Genomic DNA, 18748 nt, shown 5'->3' with positions numbered 1-18748 from the left:
GGATATTTTATCTTCCTCAGGGAAATTCAACAGGCCTTGAAAAATGCCACTATCCTTTCAGAGGGTAAGGAAGTTAAAAAACAAAACAAAACAACAACAACAAAAAAAAAACACCCTAATCCTGTTGAAAGAAATTCTTCATAATAATGTGTATTCATGTGTATTGATCCTGAGCAAATCTATCAAAAGAGACCATACATAAGGAAGACTCAGAGTTCTTAACACAAAGGAGAACTAATGAGAGAAGATCAGAGGAGAAGGTTTCTACTAATTATCCTATGGGGAAATAGAATTGCTGTTTTTCTCCAGTCATCAGGGGAAATCTTCCAGTAGAGAAATCTCCCCAATAAGATTTCAGAAAGAGGTATAACAGTCTTTCCTGATGTACTTAAGGGACATGAACTGCTTAAACACAGAAAAGGGAACAGACCTCTCTGTCTCTGTCAGAGGTAAGAGGAGAATGCACGTGGGTCCAAGATGCAGGTTTGTCGGTGTTAATGAGAAAGTAAATTACCTACTGGGTAGAAGGGAAGGACACTTATCTAGTGCTCCTTCTGTTGACATAAATACCAAATATTTGGGGACATATTTGAGATTGCATGAATGGCTGAATAGAATTAGGTTCAGAGGGGAGGAGATATACTTATAAGATTAAAAATCAGTGAAAATGTTATGTTTTATCTGGGGCATGATGGGCTGAATAATTAAGACTTTTTCCCTAATAATGATATAGTTCCTCTGCTCTCACACCTTCAGATTTTCTCTAAATTAACTCTGATCCAGGGGATACCGTTTTACACACTGGCTTCTCTTCCCAGTGAAGTGAATATAAACCAAACGAGAACATGAAATAAAGAGAGGTTAAGTATATAAGTAGCCTATTTCTGAAAATCATATCCCAGAATATTGACTCAAACTAAACAGTCTGTAGCTCCAGATCAATTTTTTTATGCACATCTTCCTTTCTCCAATGGTATTGGGTCAGCTCATTTCTCTTCTCCCAGTCGCCAACATATAAATTTCATATTAAGTTCTATAGAGCACAATATTGATTTTGCTAAAATATAAGCACCTAGATTCTATTAAAATCTATTCTATTAATAGATTCTATTAAAATCTATTCTATTAAAAGATTCTATTAAAACCAGTCACTCAGGGGAAATAAATAGAGAGGCTAGAAACACAAGAAGACAACAGCTGTGACTGCTTTAGAGGTCCAAAATCTCTCCATTTTAAGGAATTAGTAGTAGTTATCTCTTCACAGACTTGTAATTGGAGATAATATAATTCTTCTTTGCTCCTTCCCTTAATTTCTTTATGGGTATGTGTCAGGGCTCAGCTGAGCTAAGAGAGAGTTGAACTGCCAGGTGTCAGAGTAGTGGATTAAAGCAACAACTGAAACAAGTGAAAGTAACAGTGAAGCTTTGAATCATTTACTGTGAGAGCGTGACGAGAGAAAGTGTCAATTCTCACCCCCCACCCCCGTTTCATAGCTCCCATGAAACTGAGCACCCATATAGAAATATTTTAAACCAGGTTTCCAGGTAATATTTGGGCATCTTTTTCAATCCTAACATATTTGGCCATTATCTAGTATAATACTCTTTTATCATTTGTCTGGGAGTTTCATCCCAATATAGCTCTGTTCTTACTAATCCCAACTAATATCATTCTTTCCTATTCTTTCCTATGACTCCCCAACAGCATTTTTTCCCTTGGCAAATAACCTTCTCTGTGTCTATAATGTCTATATACCTTCTCGCTTAACTGAAATCAATCTCTTTTCTAAAAACAATACATTTTTCAGATGAAAGTTGCCTGTTCTACTGCTTCCTATGTGCCTCTAGGCTGAGAAAAATTCTAGGGAAAATGTCTTATTGGTATCCTCTATCTCCTTATATTGCTGCTACCTAAAGATTGTTTCTTTGGCATATAGTTTGATACCTTCAGTCCTAGTTGGGTCATCCGAAGACATTAAAGTCCACAGGAATGACTCATCTAACAACTTTTCTCAGAAAATTTTACTAAATGCCCTTGAATTTATAACATCGATTTTCTCCCATGTCTAGGACTTTAGACATATAGTAAGTATTCCATCTTAAATATTTTAAACTCTAATATATTTGTCTTTAAGAATATGGTCTTTTCCTTTTAGCTTATTGATTAGATTATTTCTGTTACAATTCCTCTTGAGTCTCATTGAAATATCAGTCTCTAGACCTCTATCTATTTTCTCAGTTATCAATGCTTTATTGTCTTCACATTCTTATCCATCCATCTTAAACCCCCAAATCCATAAAGCTAAAGAACTTATGCCATTATCTTTGGGATTTTTTTCTCTCTTGGACAAAAGTCTACCTTATTCTATCAAGTGCCTTGAGTCAATGCCACCATGTAATGTTTTAGACACTACAACTAGATTCCTGAATGCTGATGAAGGAGAAAAAAAAGTGTGATCTCCAACCTCAGGTAGGCCATGGATATATCACAGAAAACACTGAATGTATTAGTTTGCTCAGTTTTTTTCCTTGAGGCATTTCAGCCATTTTCTCCAAATCTCCTATCCTTAAAATTTTAATATCAGAAAATTACCTCGTCTGTAAGTCAATTAAGAAACTTGAAGAGGAAGACTTAGGTATTCATTAAGAATCTCTGATTCTTTTCAATATCTCTAATGGATTGAATCTTTAGGAGCCTGATTGAAAGATTTCAAGAACAGATTCCAAAGAGAGAGTTCATAGGTCACCTATTGGACATTCTTCCTACTTACAAAATCTTCTACTGCTCGATTTTTAAAAATTTATTTATTTTTCTTTCTTTATTTTTGTCTGCATTGGGTCTTCTTTGCTGTGCACAGGCTTTCTCTTTGTTTGCTTATTTTGAAGGCACATATGTCCCCATCCCATCCCTCAGCACTGTGTATATATCTCTGTGAATGTTTCATGTGAGCCATTTAGGGATGTGTGTGTGTGTGTATGTGTGTGTATGAGAACTCTACATTGGAATCTGCATTTTCAGGTATGGTACAACAGTTGGACAGAGTTTAAGGTATGTCAAAAATGGGCATATTCTGTTAAAAATATCAAATATTTAACCATAAGTTGCCCTAAGAAATAATTACAAAAATAATTTTAAATATTCTAAATTTAAATCTATAAAGAAATTGTAGAGGTCTTTTAATGTATGAAATGTATTACTTTGTTATGGTAATGTTAGTGATAACTAAAAATCATTAGAAAACATAAAAATTCAATGGAAGAAGTAAAGAAAATATTGAACACTAGAAAACTAATCTAAAGTTTTGACTTGAGAAAATATCATATAATTCAAAGAAAATATAATGTCATGCAAGATAGATTATGTGAAAACTAAATCTTAGAAATGCAATAGTAATGAATTGAAATTCTGGAAATAAAGAGACTATAACATGAGGAAACTTTAAAATTTCTACAACAGTTATAATAAATGAAATTATCTTCAAACAAAGCCATACAAAAATCAATCTGTTTCTAACTAAAATGGAATATACTGTACTGTCTGTGTTTCAAAAAACATAGGCTTAAGATTTATGACAAAAATTGATAGAATCAAAATGAGCAATGGAGAAATTCACAATCATACTGAAGGTTAAAAAATAGCTTAACAGAAGACCTTCAAGATGGCGGAGGAGTAAGACTTGGAGATCACCTCCTCCCTACAAATACATCAAAAATACATCTACATGTGGAATAACTCCTACAGAACACCAACTGAATGCTGGCAGAAGACCTCAGACTTCCCAAAAGGTAAGGAAATCCCCACGTACCTGGGTAGGGCAAAAGAAAAAAGAAAAAACAGAGACAAAAGAATATGGATGTGACCCACACCTCTGGGAGGGAGCTGTGAAGTAGGAAAAGTTTCCACACACTAGGAAGACCCTTCACTGATGGAGATGGAGGGTGGATGGGGGAAATCTTTGGAACCACAGAGGAGAGCACAGCAACAGAGGTGCAGAGGGCAAAGTGGAAAGAATCCCTGACAGAGGATGGGTGCCAACCAACACTCATCAGCATGAGAGGTTTGTTGGCTCACCTGCCAGGGCAGGTGTGGGCTAGGAGCTGAGGCTTGGGCTTTGGAGTTCAGACCCCAGGGAGAGGGCTGGTGTTGGCTGCATGAACACAGCCTGAAGGGAGCTAGTGAGTCACAGCTAGCTGGGAAGGAGTCCAGAAAAAGTCTGGAGCTGCCAGAGGGGCAAGAGACCTTTGTTTTGAGGTGCCTGAGGAGAGGGGATTCCTTCCCAGTGTGCTCACAGAAGGCAGGACACTGCCTAAGTGAGCTCCAGAGACAGTTGCAAGCTGTGACTATCATCTCAGACCCTAGAGACGGGCATGAACCACTAACGCTGCAGCCACTGCCACCAAGAATCCTGTGTGCAAGTTCAGGTCCTAACCACATCTCCCCAGGAGACTGTGCAGCACACCACTGTCAGGATCCCGTGATCCAGGACAACTTTCCCAGGAGAACACGCAGCCTGCCTCAGGCTGTTGCAAACTTTGCTGCCTCAGGCTTGCCCCGCATTCCAATTAGTACTAAGGTACCCCTCCCTCCCCCGCCCCGGCCTGAGTGAGGAAGAGAGCTCTAATCAGCCACTGCTTTAGCCCCCTCCTGTCTGGGTGGGTAACAGACTCCTGAGGGCAGGCTACATGCAGAAGTGGGGCCAAAACCAAAGCTGAAACCCAGGATCGGTGTGAACAAAGAGAAACGGAAATTTCTCTGTTCACCCTCAGGTGCAGCAGATTAAATCCCCACAATCAATTTGATAAACTCTTCATCTGAAGAATACCTGAATAGACAATGAATGTTCCCAAAATTGAGGCGGTGGACTTGAGGAGCAACTGTAGACTTGCATTCTGTGTCTAATTTGTTTCTGGTTTTATGTTTATCTTAGTTTAGTATTTAGTGTTTATTATCATTGCTGGATTTGTTTATTGGTTTCATGGCTCTCTTCCTTTTATATATATATATATATATATATATATATATATATATATATATATATATATTTCTCCTTTTTCCATTTTGTGAGTGTGAATGTGTATGTTTCTTTGTGTGATTTTGTCTGTATAGGTTTGCTTTTACCATTTCTCCTAGGGTTCTCTCTGTTTGTTTTATTGTTTTGGGGGGGGTTGTTTTTGTTTTTTCTTTCTTCTTTTCTCTGAGCCGTGTGGCTGACAGGGTCTTGGTGCTCCGGCTGGGTGTTGGGCCTGAGCCTCCGAGGTGGGAGTGCTGAGTCAGGACCTTGGACCACCAGAAAACTCCAGGCCCCATGTAATATCAATTGGTGAGAGCTCCCCCCAGAGACCTTCATCTCAACACTAAGACCCTGCTCGACCCAACGGTCAGCAAGCTCCAGTTCTGGATACCCCATGCCAAACAACTAGCAAGACAGGAACACAGCCCCATCCATTAGCAGGGAGGCTGCCTAAAGGCATACTAAGTTAACAGACACTCCAAAACAAACTACTGGATGCAGCTCTGTCCACCAGAAGGACAACATACAGACCGACTCACCAGAACACAGGCACCAGTCCCCTCCACCAGGAAGCCTACACAAGCCACTGAAACAACCTCACCCACTGGGGGCAGACACCAAAAATAACGGGGACTATGAACCTCCTGCCTTTGAAAACGAGACCCCAAACACAGTAAGTTAAACAAAATGAGAAAACAGAGCAATATGCAGCAGGTGAAGGAGCAAGGTGAAAACTCACCAGACCAAACAAATGAAGAGGAAATAGGCAGTCTACCAGAAAAAGAATTCAGAGTAATGATAACAAAGATGATCAAAAATCTTCCAAATAGAATGGAGAAAATACAAAAAAACGTTTAAAAAGGACCTAGAAGAACTAAAGAACAAACAAACATGAACAAAAATAAATGAAATTAAAAATACTCTAGAAGTAATCAATAGCAGAATAAGTGAGACAGAAGAATGGATAAGTGACCTGGAAGATAAAATAGTGGAAACAACTACCAGGAGAAGAATAAACAGAAAAGAATGAAAAGAACTGAAACAGTCTCAGAGACCTCTGGGACAACATTAAATGCACCAACACTCAAATTATAGGGGTCCCAGAAGAAGAGAAAAGAAAGGGTCTGAGAAAATATTTGAAGAGATTATAGTTGAAAATTTCCCTAATCTGGGAAAGGAAATAGTCAATCAAATCCAGGAAGTGCAGAGAGTCCCATACAGGATAAAACCAAGGAGAAACATGCCAAGACATATATTAATCAAAATATCAAAAATTAACTTCAAAGAAAAAATATTAAAAGCAGCAAGGGAAAAGCAAAGAATAGCATACAAGGAAAACCCCATAAGGTTAACAGCTGATCTTTCAGCAGAAACTCTGCAAGCCAGAAGGGTGTGGCAGGACATATTTAAAGTGATGAAAGAGAAAAACATACAACCAAGATTACTCTACCCAGCAAGGATCTCATTCAGATTTAATGGAGAAATGAAAACTTTTACAGACAAGCAAAAGCTAAGAGAATTCAGCACCACCAAACCAGCTTTACAACAAATGCTAAAGGAACTTCTCTAGGCGGGCAACACAAGAGAAGGAAAAGACCTACAATAACAAACCCGAAATAATTAAGAAAATGGTAATAGGAACACACATATTGATAATTACCTTAAATGTACACAGATTAAATGCTCCAACCAAAAGACAAAGACTGGCTGAATGAAAACAAAAACAAGACCTATTTATATGTTGTCCACAAGAGACCCACTTCAGACCTAGGGACACATACAGAGTGAAAGTAAGGGGATGGAATAAGATATTCCATGCAAATAGAAATCAAAAGAAATCTGGAGTAGCAATTCTCATATCAGAAAAAATAGACTTTAAAATAAAGACTATTACAAGAGACAAAGAAAGACACTACATAATGATCAAGGGATCAATCCATGAAGATGATATAACAATTGTAAATATTTATGCACCCAACAGAGGAGCACCTCAATACATAAGGCAAATGCTAACAGACATAAAAAGGGAGATTGATAGTAACGCAGTAATGGTAGGGGACTTTAACACATCACTTTCACAAATGGACTGATCATCCAAAGTGAAAATAAATAGGGAAACACAAGCTTTAAAAGACAAATTATACCAGATAAACTTAATTGATATTTATAGGACATGCCATCCAAAAACAACAGAATACACTTTCTTCTCAAGTGCTTATGGAACATTCTCCAGGATAGATTATATCTTGGGTCACAAATCAAGCCACGATAAATTTAAGAAAAGTGAAATCTTATCAATAGTAAAATCTTCCCTGACCACAACGTTATGAGACTAGATATCAACTACAGGAAAAAAAAAAAACTGTAAAAAATACAAACACATGGAGGCTAAACAAAATGCTACTAAATAACCAAGAGATCACTGAAGAAATGAAAGAGGAAATCAAAAAATACCTAGAAACAAATGACAATGAAGGCACAACGACCCAAAACCTATGGGATGCAGCAAAAGCAGTTCTAAGAGGGAAGTTTATAGCAATACAATCCTACCGCAAGAAACAGGAAAAATCTCAAATAAACAACCTAACCTTACACCTAAAGAAATTAGAGAGAGAAGAACAACAACAAAAACAAACAAACAAACAAAAAACAAGTTAGCAGAAGAAAAGAAACATAAAGATCAAATCAGAAATAAATGAAAAAGAATTGAAGGAAACAGTAGGAAAGATCAATAAAAGCTGGTTCTTTCTGAAGATAAACAAAACTGAAAGACCATTAGCCAGACTCATCAAGAAAAAAAAGGGAGAAGACTCAAATCAACAGAATTAGAAATGAAAAAGGAGAAGTGACAACTGACACTGCAGAAATACAAAGTCTCATGAGAGACTACTACAAGCAACAATATGCCAATATAATGGACAATCTGGAAGAAATGGACAAATTCTTATAAAAGCACAACATTCCAAGGCTGAATGAGGAAAAAATAGAAAATATGAACAGACCAATCAGAAGGACTGAAGTTGAAACTGTGATTAAAAGTCTTCCAACAAGCAAAAGCCCAGGACCGGATAGCTTCACAGCTGAATTTTATCAAACATTTAGAGAAGAGCCAACACCTATTATTCTGAAACTCTTCCAAAATACAGCAAAGGGAGGAACACTCCCAAACTCATTCTACAGGGCCACCATCACCCTGATACCAAAACCAGACAAAGATGTCACAAAAAAACTACAGACCAATATCACTAATGAACATAGATGCAAAAATCCTCAACAAAATACTAGCAACAGAATCCAAAAACACATTAAAAAGATCATACACCATGATCAGGTGGGGTTTATCCCAGGAATGCAAGGATTCTTCAATATATGCACATCAATCAATGTGATACACCGTATTAACAAACTGAAGGATAAAATCCATATTATAATCTCGACAGATGCAGATAAAGCTTTCAACAATATTCAACACCCATTTATAATAAAAACTCTCCAGAAAGTAGGCATAGAGGGAACCTACCTCAACATAATAAAGGCCATATATGACAAACACACAGCCAACATAATTGTGTATAGTGAAAAACTGGAACCGTTTTCTCGAAGATCAGGAACAAGACAAAGTTGCCCACTCTCATTGTTTTTAGTCAACATAGTTTTGCAAGTTTTAGCACAACAATTAAAGAAGAAGAAGAAATAAAAGGAATCCAAATCAGAAAAGAAGAAGTAAAACTGTCACTGTTTGCAGGTGCATGATAATATACATAGAGAATCCTAAAGATGTTACCAGAAAACTACTAGAGCTAATCAATGAATTTGTTAAAATAGCAGGATAAAAGATTTATGCACAGAAATCTCTTGCATTCCTATTCACCACAATGAAAAATCTGAGAGAAATTAAGGCAACAATCCCATTTACCAATGCAACAAAAAGAATAAAATACCTAGGAATAAACCTTCCGAAGGAGACAAAAGACCTGTATGAAGAAAATTATAAGACACTGATGAAAGAAATTAAAGATGATACCATCAGATGGAGAGATATACCATGTTCTTGGATTGGAAGAATCAATTTTGTGAAAATGACTATACTACCGAAAGCAATCTACAGATTCAATGCAATCTTTATCAAGCTACCATTGGCACTTTTCACAGAAGTAGGACAAAAAATTTCACAATTTACATGGAAACACAAAAGACCCCGAATAGCCAATGAAATCTTGAGAAAGAAAAACGGAGCTGTAGGAATCAGGCTCCCTGACTGCAGACTATACTGCAAAGTTACAGTAATCAAGACATTATGGTACTGGCACCAAAAAAGAAATATTGATCAATGAAACAGGATAGAAAGCCCAGAGATAAACCCACGCACATATGGTCACCTTATTTTTGACAAAGGAGGCAAGAATATACAGTGGAAAAAAGAGAGCCTATTCAACAAGGGGTGTTGTGAAAACTGGACAGCTACATGTAACAGAATGAAATTAGAATGCTTGCTAACACCATATACAAAAATAAACTCCAAATATATTAAAGATCTAAATGTAAGGCCAGACACTATAAAACTGTTAGAGGAAAACATAGGAAGAACACTCTGTGACATAAATCACAGCAAGATCCTTTTGACCTACCTCCTAGAAAAATGGAAATAAAAACAAAAATAAACAAATGGGACCTAATGAAACTTAAAAGCTTTTGCACAGTAAAGGAAACCATAAAGAAGACAAAAGGACAACCCTCAGTATGGAAGAAGATATTTGCAAACAAATCAACTGACAAAGGTTTAATCTCCAAAATATACAAGCAGCTCATGCAGCTCAATATCAAGAAAACAAACAACCCAATCCAGAAATGGGCAGAAGACCTAAATAGACATTTCTCTACAGAAGATATACAGATTGCCAACAACCACATGAAAGTATGCTCAACATCACTAATCATTAGAGAAATGCAAATCAAAATTGCAATGAGGTATCACCTTACACCGTCAGAATGACTTTCATCCAAAAATCTACAAACGATAAATGCTGGAGGGGGTGTGGAGAAAAGGGAACCCTCTTGCACTGTTGGTGGGAATGTAAATTGATAGAGCCACTATGGAGAACAGTATGGAGGTTCCTTAAAAATCTAAAAATAGAACTACCATATGACCCAGCAACCCCACTACTGGACATATATATCCTGAGAAAACCATAATTCAAAAAGAGACATTGTGCTGCAATGTTCATTGCAGCACTATTTATAATAGCCAGGACATGAGAGCAGCCTAAGTGTCCATTGACAGATGAATGGATAAAGAAGACATGGCACACATATACAATGGAATATTACTCAGCCATAAAAGAAATGAAATTGAATTATTTGTAGTGAGGTGGATGAACCTAGAGTCTGTCATACAGAGTGAAGTAAGTCAGAAAGAGAAAGACAAATACCACATTCTAACACATATATATGGAATCTAAAAATAAAAGTTCTGAAGAACCTAGGGGCATGACAGGAATAAAGACGCAGACGTAAAGAATGGACTTGAGGATGTGGGGAAGGGGAAGGGGTATCTGGGATGAAATGAAAGAGTAGCATTGACATATATACAGTACCAAATGTAAAGCAGATAGCTAGTGTGAAGGAGCTGCATGGCACAGGGAGATGAGCTCGGCGCTTTGTGACCACCTAGAGGGGTGGGAAAGGGAGGGTGGGAGGGAGGCACAAGAGTGAGGGAATATGGGGATATAAGTATGCATATAACTGATTCACTTTGTTATACAGCAGAAACTAACACAACATTGGAAATAAATTATACTCCAATAAATATGTTAAAACTAAAATAAAAAAACAGGTTAACAAACAGGACATGTTTGATAACAGGATAAAATAGAACTCATACTTGATTTGTGTAGAGTTTAGAAAAGTATGTTCACAATGTAAATTTTTATTTAGATACATATTTATAAGTTTTGCACTTTTGTACATGAATTATTTATCATTAAATTTGTTTTCTGAAAAAAAATACACTATTATATTTCCCTTGGGGAGGGGATAAATTTTAGTCAGCCAACTATCTCTATAGTTTTCTTTATGGTTTTATATCTTTTTCTTGATTTAGAAATTCTTCTCCATATATATTTTGTCTAATTATTATTTCCTTTCTTCTCTTTTTTAATCTCTTTGAAGTAATTTTGGGGTATGGTGCAAAATAATCATTTAAAATGATTTTGTTTTTGATGTATCCACTTATGTCAGATCATATTAAATAAATCATCCTCTCCAGTGATACAATACCACATTTTCCCACAAGAAATGCTTCATTTCTTCCCCTATTGGTTTCTGGAATTAGCTATCTACCCTCTAACATGTTGACATATACATGTCCTTACACAATATTGATAGGATAATTGTGGCTTTACAATAAGTTTGAATATCTAGCAGTTAATTATTTCTCTAAGTAAGCCTTCATTATCCAAATTTTCATGTTTATTTTCAAACATTTGCTGTGCCACATTAAATTTAAAATTTTTTTTTAGTTACTCATCCTACTACAAACAGACTCCATTGAGTTTGCTTTTAAATGGGAAGATACATTTTGTTACATTGGAACAAATACAATCTTATGTTAATAAGTCTTCTCACACACAGAAGAATTCCATTTTTACAGCAAACAGATATGTTTTTATTTATGTTCATAAATTCATAAAATTTTTGGAGGTATTTCTTATGGCAGAAAGGTGAGAAGAAATTATAGGTATTTCAGAAAGAATGAGTGGAAGGAAGTGGTATACAAGAAGCACATACAAATCTTTAACACATTTTGCGGTAAAAAACTGGGAATATAAAGAGTTTAGCAGCATCAATAGAAACAATTTGAAAGGAAACCCTGTGTATATTGTTGGAGGAAAAACTTGCCATTCTTCCATCTTGTTTAGTGTGGCACACTTCCAAATCACCTGTTTTCATGGAAACGGTTCCTTTTTCTATTCATTCATTTATTCACAATAATTAACATGCCAGTGAGTCTCCTTCAACATGTCTTATTTCTAGTGTTTTTGAAAGGATAGGGTCCAATCCAGGCTCTTCTGTATATGATACACTTTCAATTCCCTACCTAAATGGAGACTGGTTGGTTAAATCATAATGATGACAAGAAAAGGGGTAACAATGGTCATCAGAACCTGTAAGTCTTCCTTGGAGCACTGATTCCCCTTTGATCTGGAGATCTACTAAGAAAAAACTGCAGATGCACTCTGATAATTGACCCCATGGGGAAAAAAAAAAAGATTGCTTTCTATTTATTACCAAGGGATGAAGCCCCAGTGGAACTCATTGCCTTTTTAGTATTTTTCTTAAGATGGCTATAACAACCCTTTCAGATAAGATGAAGGAACATTTAAGAACGCAGAGACCCAGGGAAAAGGATGATAGTAGGTTATCTGGCAGAGGTGAGTTGAGGGTCACTGAGGTCTGGAAAGGAAGTATTCATTTCCTATGTTGGGGATGAGACACACTCTAAAGATTCAAATAATGAAGATTTGGACAGGCTTGAATTTTGGCATTGGACTAGGGTTTATGATAAATCGTTATCTTTGGAGTTCTGGGCTCTGCATATTTATAATCAGAAATAACATCTAGTTATTCAGAGTTTACAGCTGTCTAAGATATAAGTGCTTATAAGTTTCCTTCCTACCAGCCTTCTGGATTTTTCTACCTTTAATTATGTTTGTAAGTCTGATCCAAACATATTCATTAAAAAATAGTTACTTTCGGGCTTCCCTGGTGGCCCAGTGGTTGAGAGTCCGCCTGCCGATGCAGGGGACACGGGTTCGTGCCCAGGTCCAGGAAGACCCCACATGCCACAGAGCAACTGGGCCCATGAGCCATGGCCGCTGGGCCTGCGTGTCCAGAGCCTGTGCTCCACAACGGGAGAGGCCACAACAGTGAGAGGCCCACGTACCTCAAAAAAAAAAAAAAAAAAAAAAAAAAAAACTACTTTCAAGTACTTAATACATTCCAGGGGGGTTGTGAAAGACAAAATGTTGATCCTGCTCTAATAGAAGTTCACAGTCTAGTGAAGCTAAACAAATAAGTTACAATAAGACATAGTAAGGATTATGGTAGAAGCCTTCTGTAGGACACATAGATGAGAATAAATCCAGGTGTGTATGTGTGTGTGTGTGTGTGAATGTGGGGAAGAAGATGAGACCACAGCAAGAGTTGTAGAGCTTCTGATAGGAGGCAATGGCTGAGCTGAAACTTGAGGAAAGCCTAGGAAGTATTCAAGTGAAGAAAAGGGAGTGAGAGTGGCTTCTAAGGAGAGGGTTAACATTCACATAAACAATGACCCAGGAGAAATCAAGGTGAACTCTGAAAACTGCCATAGTGCAGCATGAGAGAGTGGTAGATGGGGAATATTGGATATGCAGGTCTAAAGTTCAGGAAACATATCTGTGCTGGAGATTTGAAAGAACTGAAAAGTACAGGAGTATGTGTTCATCAACCACAAGGAAGGACATGGTTTTAGGGAACACAGCAGGAAGTTGGAGCACAGAGCCATTTATAGAATGGGTCAAGAAGATGAGTTTATAAAACATAAAATAAGAAACAGTGTTATGACAAAACACCCGAGAGGAAGCTTCCATTCAGGAAGAAGGCAAACCTGGAGATGGTGGTTTCATGAGAGCCAAGGAAGATAATCTTCAGTTAGTAGTAATCAGTAGTTTCTGATGCCAAAGTGTAGTTGTAATGTAATGACTGAACCTTTTTCACTGTTTTGCAGTTACCATGTCACTGATACATAGGACAGAATGGCTTCTGTATAGTAGTAGAGAAAGCAGTCACATAGCAAGTGATTGAGGAGTGAACAAGATCTAAATGACAATTAATAAATTGTTAATGATAATTAACAGTTAATAAATTATGGGCTTCCCTGGTGGCGCAGCAGTTGAGAGTCCGCCTGCCGATGCAGGGAACACGGGTTCGTGCCCCGGTCCGGGAAGATCCCACATGCCGCGGAGCGGCTGGGCCCGTGAGCCATGGCCGCTAAGCCTGCGCGTCCAGAGCCTGTGCTCTGCAACGGGAGAGGCCACAACAGTGAGAGGCCCGCGTACTGCAAAAAAAAAAAAAAAAAATTGTTAATATTATTCTTTTAGAAAGCTGTTCAAGGTAGGAAATGATAACTAACAAATATGGATCAATATTAATATGATGGACGTTGATACATTAATTCCTTTAATACTCATAATTCTGCACTAATGTTTTTCAACTACAGAAGACTCTGAGGCTCAGAGAGATTATGTAACTTGCCTATTTAGCCAACTAATAAGTAGCAGAATGAAAATTCAGGCCTGGAATGTTTGATTTGAACCCATGCTACTAATCATCATGCTATATTGTCTCTCAAACAAAAAGATTAGTGATATAGACAAGTTATCAGTTATTTTGAATCTGGGAAATGTCAAAACACAAAAATACCAGGTAAAAAAGTACCATTTACATTTATGTTGCACTGATTTTCTTCTCTGTTTGTTGGGTGTACCATCTTCTTCATTCACAGGTAGCTCTTCTGGGAATATGGAGAGTGGAAATCTATCAGCAGTGACTGAGTTTATCTTCACTGGGTTCCCCAAACTCCAGGATGGTGGCCTCCTATACTTTTTTCCTTTACTTTTCATCTACATGTTTATTGTAATCAGGAACCTAATGAACCTAATGATCTTCTTTGCTGTAAGGCTGGATACCCATCTTCACAATCCCATGTATAATTTCATAAGTATCTTTTCATTTCTTGAGATATGATACACCACAGCCACCATTCCTAAGATGCTCTCCAATCTGATCAGCAATCAAAACACCATCTCTTTCACTGGCTGCCTCTTGCAAATGTACTTCTTCCATTCACTCGGAAACACTGAAGGAGGCTTGCTGACTGTCATGCCCATTGACAGGTATGTTGCCATCTGAAACACGTTCCACTACCTGACCATCATGACTCCCTGACTATGTGCTCAGCTCTCTGCAGGGTCTTGTATCTTTGGTTTCCTCATCCTTCTACCTGAGATTATGTGGATTTCTACCCTACCTTTCTGCGGTCCCAACCAAATCCATCAGATCTTCTGTGATTTCACTCCTTTATTAAATTTAGCCTGCACGGATGCCTTTGTGATCTTGGTGCAAGGTGTGATTCATGCTCTCGCTATTCTAATAACATGTCTGATTATTTCTCTTTCTTACATTCGAATTATCATTGTTATCCAGGACATACCTTCACCTGAGGGTCATAAAAAGACCTTTTTCACCTGTGCTGTGCACATTGCTGACTTCCTACTGTTTTTTGGCAGTGTGGCCCTCATGTATCTTAGATTCACTGCTATTTATATACCATTCTGGGACACCATCATTGCTCTAACATTCTCTGTGCTTGTTCCCTATTTCAATCCCATTATATATAGCCTGAGAAATAAGGACATGAAAGATGCTATTAAGAAGCTCCTTTGCTCCCCAAAAGTGTTTAATATATCTGGTATGTAATTTAGGCTGCAGTCCCCTATACAAATGGAACTTCTTCACAAAATAGTGAGCCCAAATAGACTAGGGTTTCAAAGAATTATACAATTAGTCCAACTTTCTTCCCCATAACTGGTGAATAGACTGGTAAAGAAAGTCCTCTGAGGATTTACAGAGATGACAACAATAACAATTCTATTTCTGACTTTCTAGGGTCAGTGTAATTTTTTTTCTGTATCTATAGTCTTGTTTATTTGATTTTAATTTACTGTTACTTCAAAATTATTAATTGCATAAATGTTAATATAATACTAATAGGTATTACCTTTACTACTCAATACCTCTCTTTGATAACTAATCTGTCTTTACAATACTCTTAGTTTCCTTATGAAGCCCATGTAGTTCAGTGACAGTACATGATAACTCTCTGTGTTACTAAGGTGATTTCTCTAAGCCCTTTCAATAAGTTACTGGACATTAAGAAGCAAGAATTCCTGGCACCCAGGCCATTGACTTTATCCCCCATCTTTGTTTCTTTTTCAGTCAGCTTTGCTGACATTTAAAATACATGTACTGGCTGGCTTACTTCACTTAGTATGATAATCTCTATGTCCAACCATGTTGCTGCAAATGACATTATTTCATTCTTTTTTTTTTTTTTTTTTTCTTCTTTTTGCGGTATGTGGGCCTCTCACTGTTGTGGCCTCTCCCGTTGCGGAGCACAGGCTCCGGACGCGCAGGCCCAGCGGCCATGGCTCATGGGCCCAGCCGCTCCGCGGCACATGGGATCCTCCCAGACCGGGGCACGAACCCGTGTCCCCTGCATCGGCAGGCGGACTCTCAACCACTGCGCCACCAGGGAGGCCCTATTTCATTCTTTTTAATGGCTGAGTAACAGTCTATTGTATAAATACACCACATCTTATTTATCCATTCATCTTTAGATGGATATTTAGGTTGCTTCCATGTCTTGGCTATGGTAAATAGAAAAGAATATATATATAAAGTGTGTATATATATATATATATATATATATATATATATATATATACACATATATGTGTATATATATATATATATATATACACATATATGTGTATATATATATATATATATATATATATCTGTCTCACTTTGTTGTACACCTGAAACTAACACACATTGTAAATCAACTAGACTTCAATTAAAAAAAGAAAAAAATACATGTACTGATGTGATCTTCATGTGATGCTATCATGACTGGGACATCATGAACTGCATTTGGTATTGTGTTAACTACTATAAAAAAGCAGTTAGGAAGGTCAGATTCCTACCCATGGAAACTTACTATCCTATTTAGAATCAATACAAGAGAGCGTTAAAACATAATAAATGTATATATTTCCATCTAAAGTCAATCAAATTTATTAATGATTTAACCCACCTCTCTAAAAATTGTTTATTTTTCCTTCCATGTTGTGCTAAAATATATACTTTGTATAATATTTTAAGATAATATATATGTGATATGATAATGAATATGTTAAAACAAAATTATGTACTCAAATTTATTTGTGTTTCCACAATATATTTAAAACCATCAGTTTAATTATGGTAAAATATTTCACTGATTGGACATACAAATTATTTTTCCATTTTGTTTCTCTATTGTTTGTTTCTCTATATTGTTTTTTTGACTATCACCATTCTTATAAATATGGCAATTATCATTTTCTTGCATAAAGTCCTTTCCATTTTCAAAAACTTCTGTTTCAAGATAAATTTCAAGAAATTGACATTAAAAGCAAATGTGCAAATATGTTTATAGCTCTTGGTAAAAATATTGCTTTTGTAAATGTTTGCACAAATAATGTATCAATGTAACACTTTTGATAAAACTTCAATAGTATGATAACTGATGTATAGATTAAATGAAAGTCTAGTTATTCTGTGGATCATATCAATTCTATCATTGGCAAGCTGAAATTGCAGTACAATTATAATAAGAAATGATGATAATTTGAGTCTTTGGTCCCAATTCTTCACATCCCTGCAACAGATTTATAAATTCATAACTTTCCAATGAATGGATTCATGGTGGGTAGCATATACTTTCCTGACACACAGATTTGGATTGGGTTTTTCCTTTAATTGACTATTGAGATATCAATGAATGTTACAGGTATTGAATATGTTCCTTTGTAGTTAGATTTGCTTCAGATAGCTGCTTCCCTTTCATCCCTGGACCCATATGAAACCTTGTCTCTGAGAGTCACTGGTTCAGAGAACGAGAGACGTGTGGAGATGACCTGAACAAAACCTGCCTGAAGCCTGGTGCCTGGAGCCCAGAACCCAGAGCCCAGAGCCTGAAGTTGAGCATAGCTCATCCTATTGCAGCTGACTAACAGACTTATGTGTGTGAGGATAAATGATTATTGTTTTAAAATCAATGTGTGAAACACTTAATAAATTACTGTACTCTGCTGTGTGTGGGCTTTGTCTGACATTGTACCATCCTGAGATTGCAGAAATTTAATAACTAATGCTTCTTATCTGAATCTTAAGATATTCTTTTGAGTTGTAGGTATTTTAGAACTGTATTGTTAAAAATCTTTTAAAATAATTCTACCATTTCCAGAAAGATTACCTGCATTAGATGTGTAGTTATTTAACCATGCTGCCTGTTCTTTTGTATGTTAAAGAACTTTTACACATTAAAGGGATTTGAGATCATTTAGAAATAGAGCAGGGGCTGAGTAGTGGAAAATAAAGAGATGCAAAGGAGTCATTCTTTGGACATTACATTCTCCTTCCTACATTTTTTCTTCATTGTGTGGGTGGCTTATAGTCATGTTGCACTTGATCTGTGCTTGAAAATAAAGTTATGGAATTAAAAAATCTTTCAAGGTAAAATGAAAGCTAAAAAACTCTTCAAACCATGTGGGAAAAAGAAATATGCACAACAGAATGAAGAATTTTAACAAGTAGAAAAGACAATTCTACATTTTTATTATTGTTGCTTGTCATATGTACATAAGCAAAATGTTTTGGGTTAGTCCAAATGTGGCACAAAATTCTTATTAATTCTATGTGATACTCTTTAACTAGTAACTGTTGTATTAGGAAAATCTGTGAGAGTGTTTTTGTCTGAAATCATAATACCATTTATTACTGCATATTTATTTAACTTATTTTGACTAAGAAAAGTCATTATATTTAAAGAAATGAAGGAAATGGATTACATTTTATTAATCTTTTTTATTCTCA

The 18748-nt window shown here is 36.5% G+C and overlaps 1 protein-coding gene across 1 annotated transcript; it reads left to right on the top strand.

Annotated features, from left to right (window-relative positions):
* The first annotated feature begins 14569 nt into the window (after positions 1–14569).
* LOC132503726 (olfactory receptor 6K3-like) lies at positions 14570–15526 on the top strand. Its single transcript, XM_060120461.1, is given in 1 exon segment — positions 14570–15526. A coding segment is annotated over 1 exon segment (957 nt).
* The last annotated feature ends 3222 nt before the right edge of the window (positions 15527–18748 follow it).

Source organism: Mesoplodon densirostris, chromosome 2, assembly GCF_025265405.1.
Source record: "Mesoplodon densirostris isolate mMesDen1 chromosome 2, mMesDen1 primary haplotype, whole genome shotgun sequence".
Taxonomy (NCBI): domain Eukaryota; kingdom Metazoa; phylum Chordata; class Mammalia; order Artiodactyla; family Ziphiidae; genus Mesoplodon; species Mesoplodon densirostris.
The sequence above is the reverse complement of the archived record's forward strand: the minus strand, read 5'-3'. Positions and strand labels throughout refer to the sequence as shown.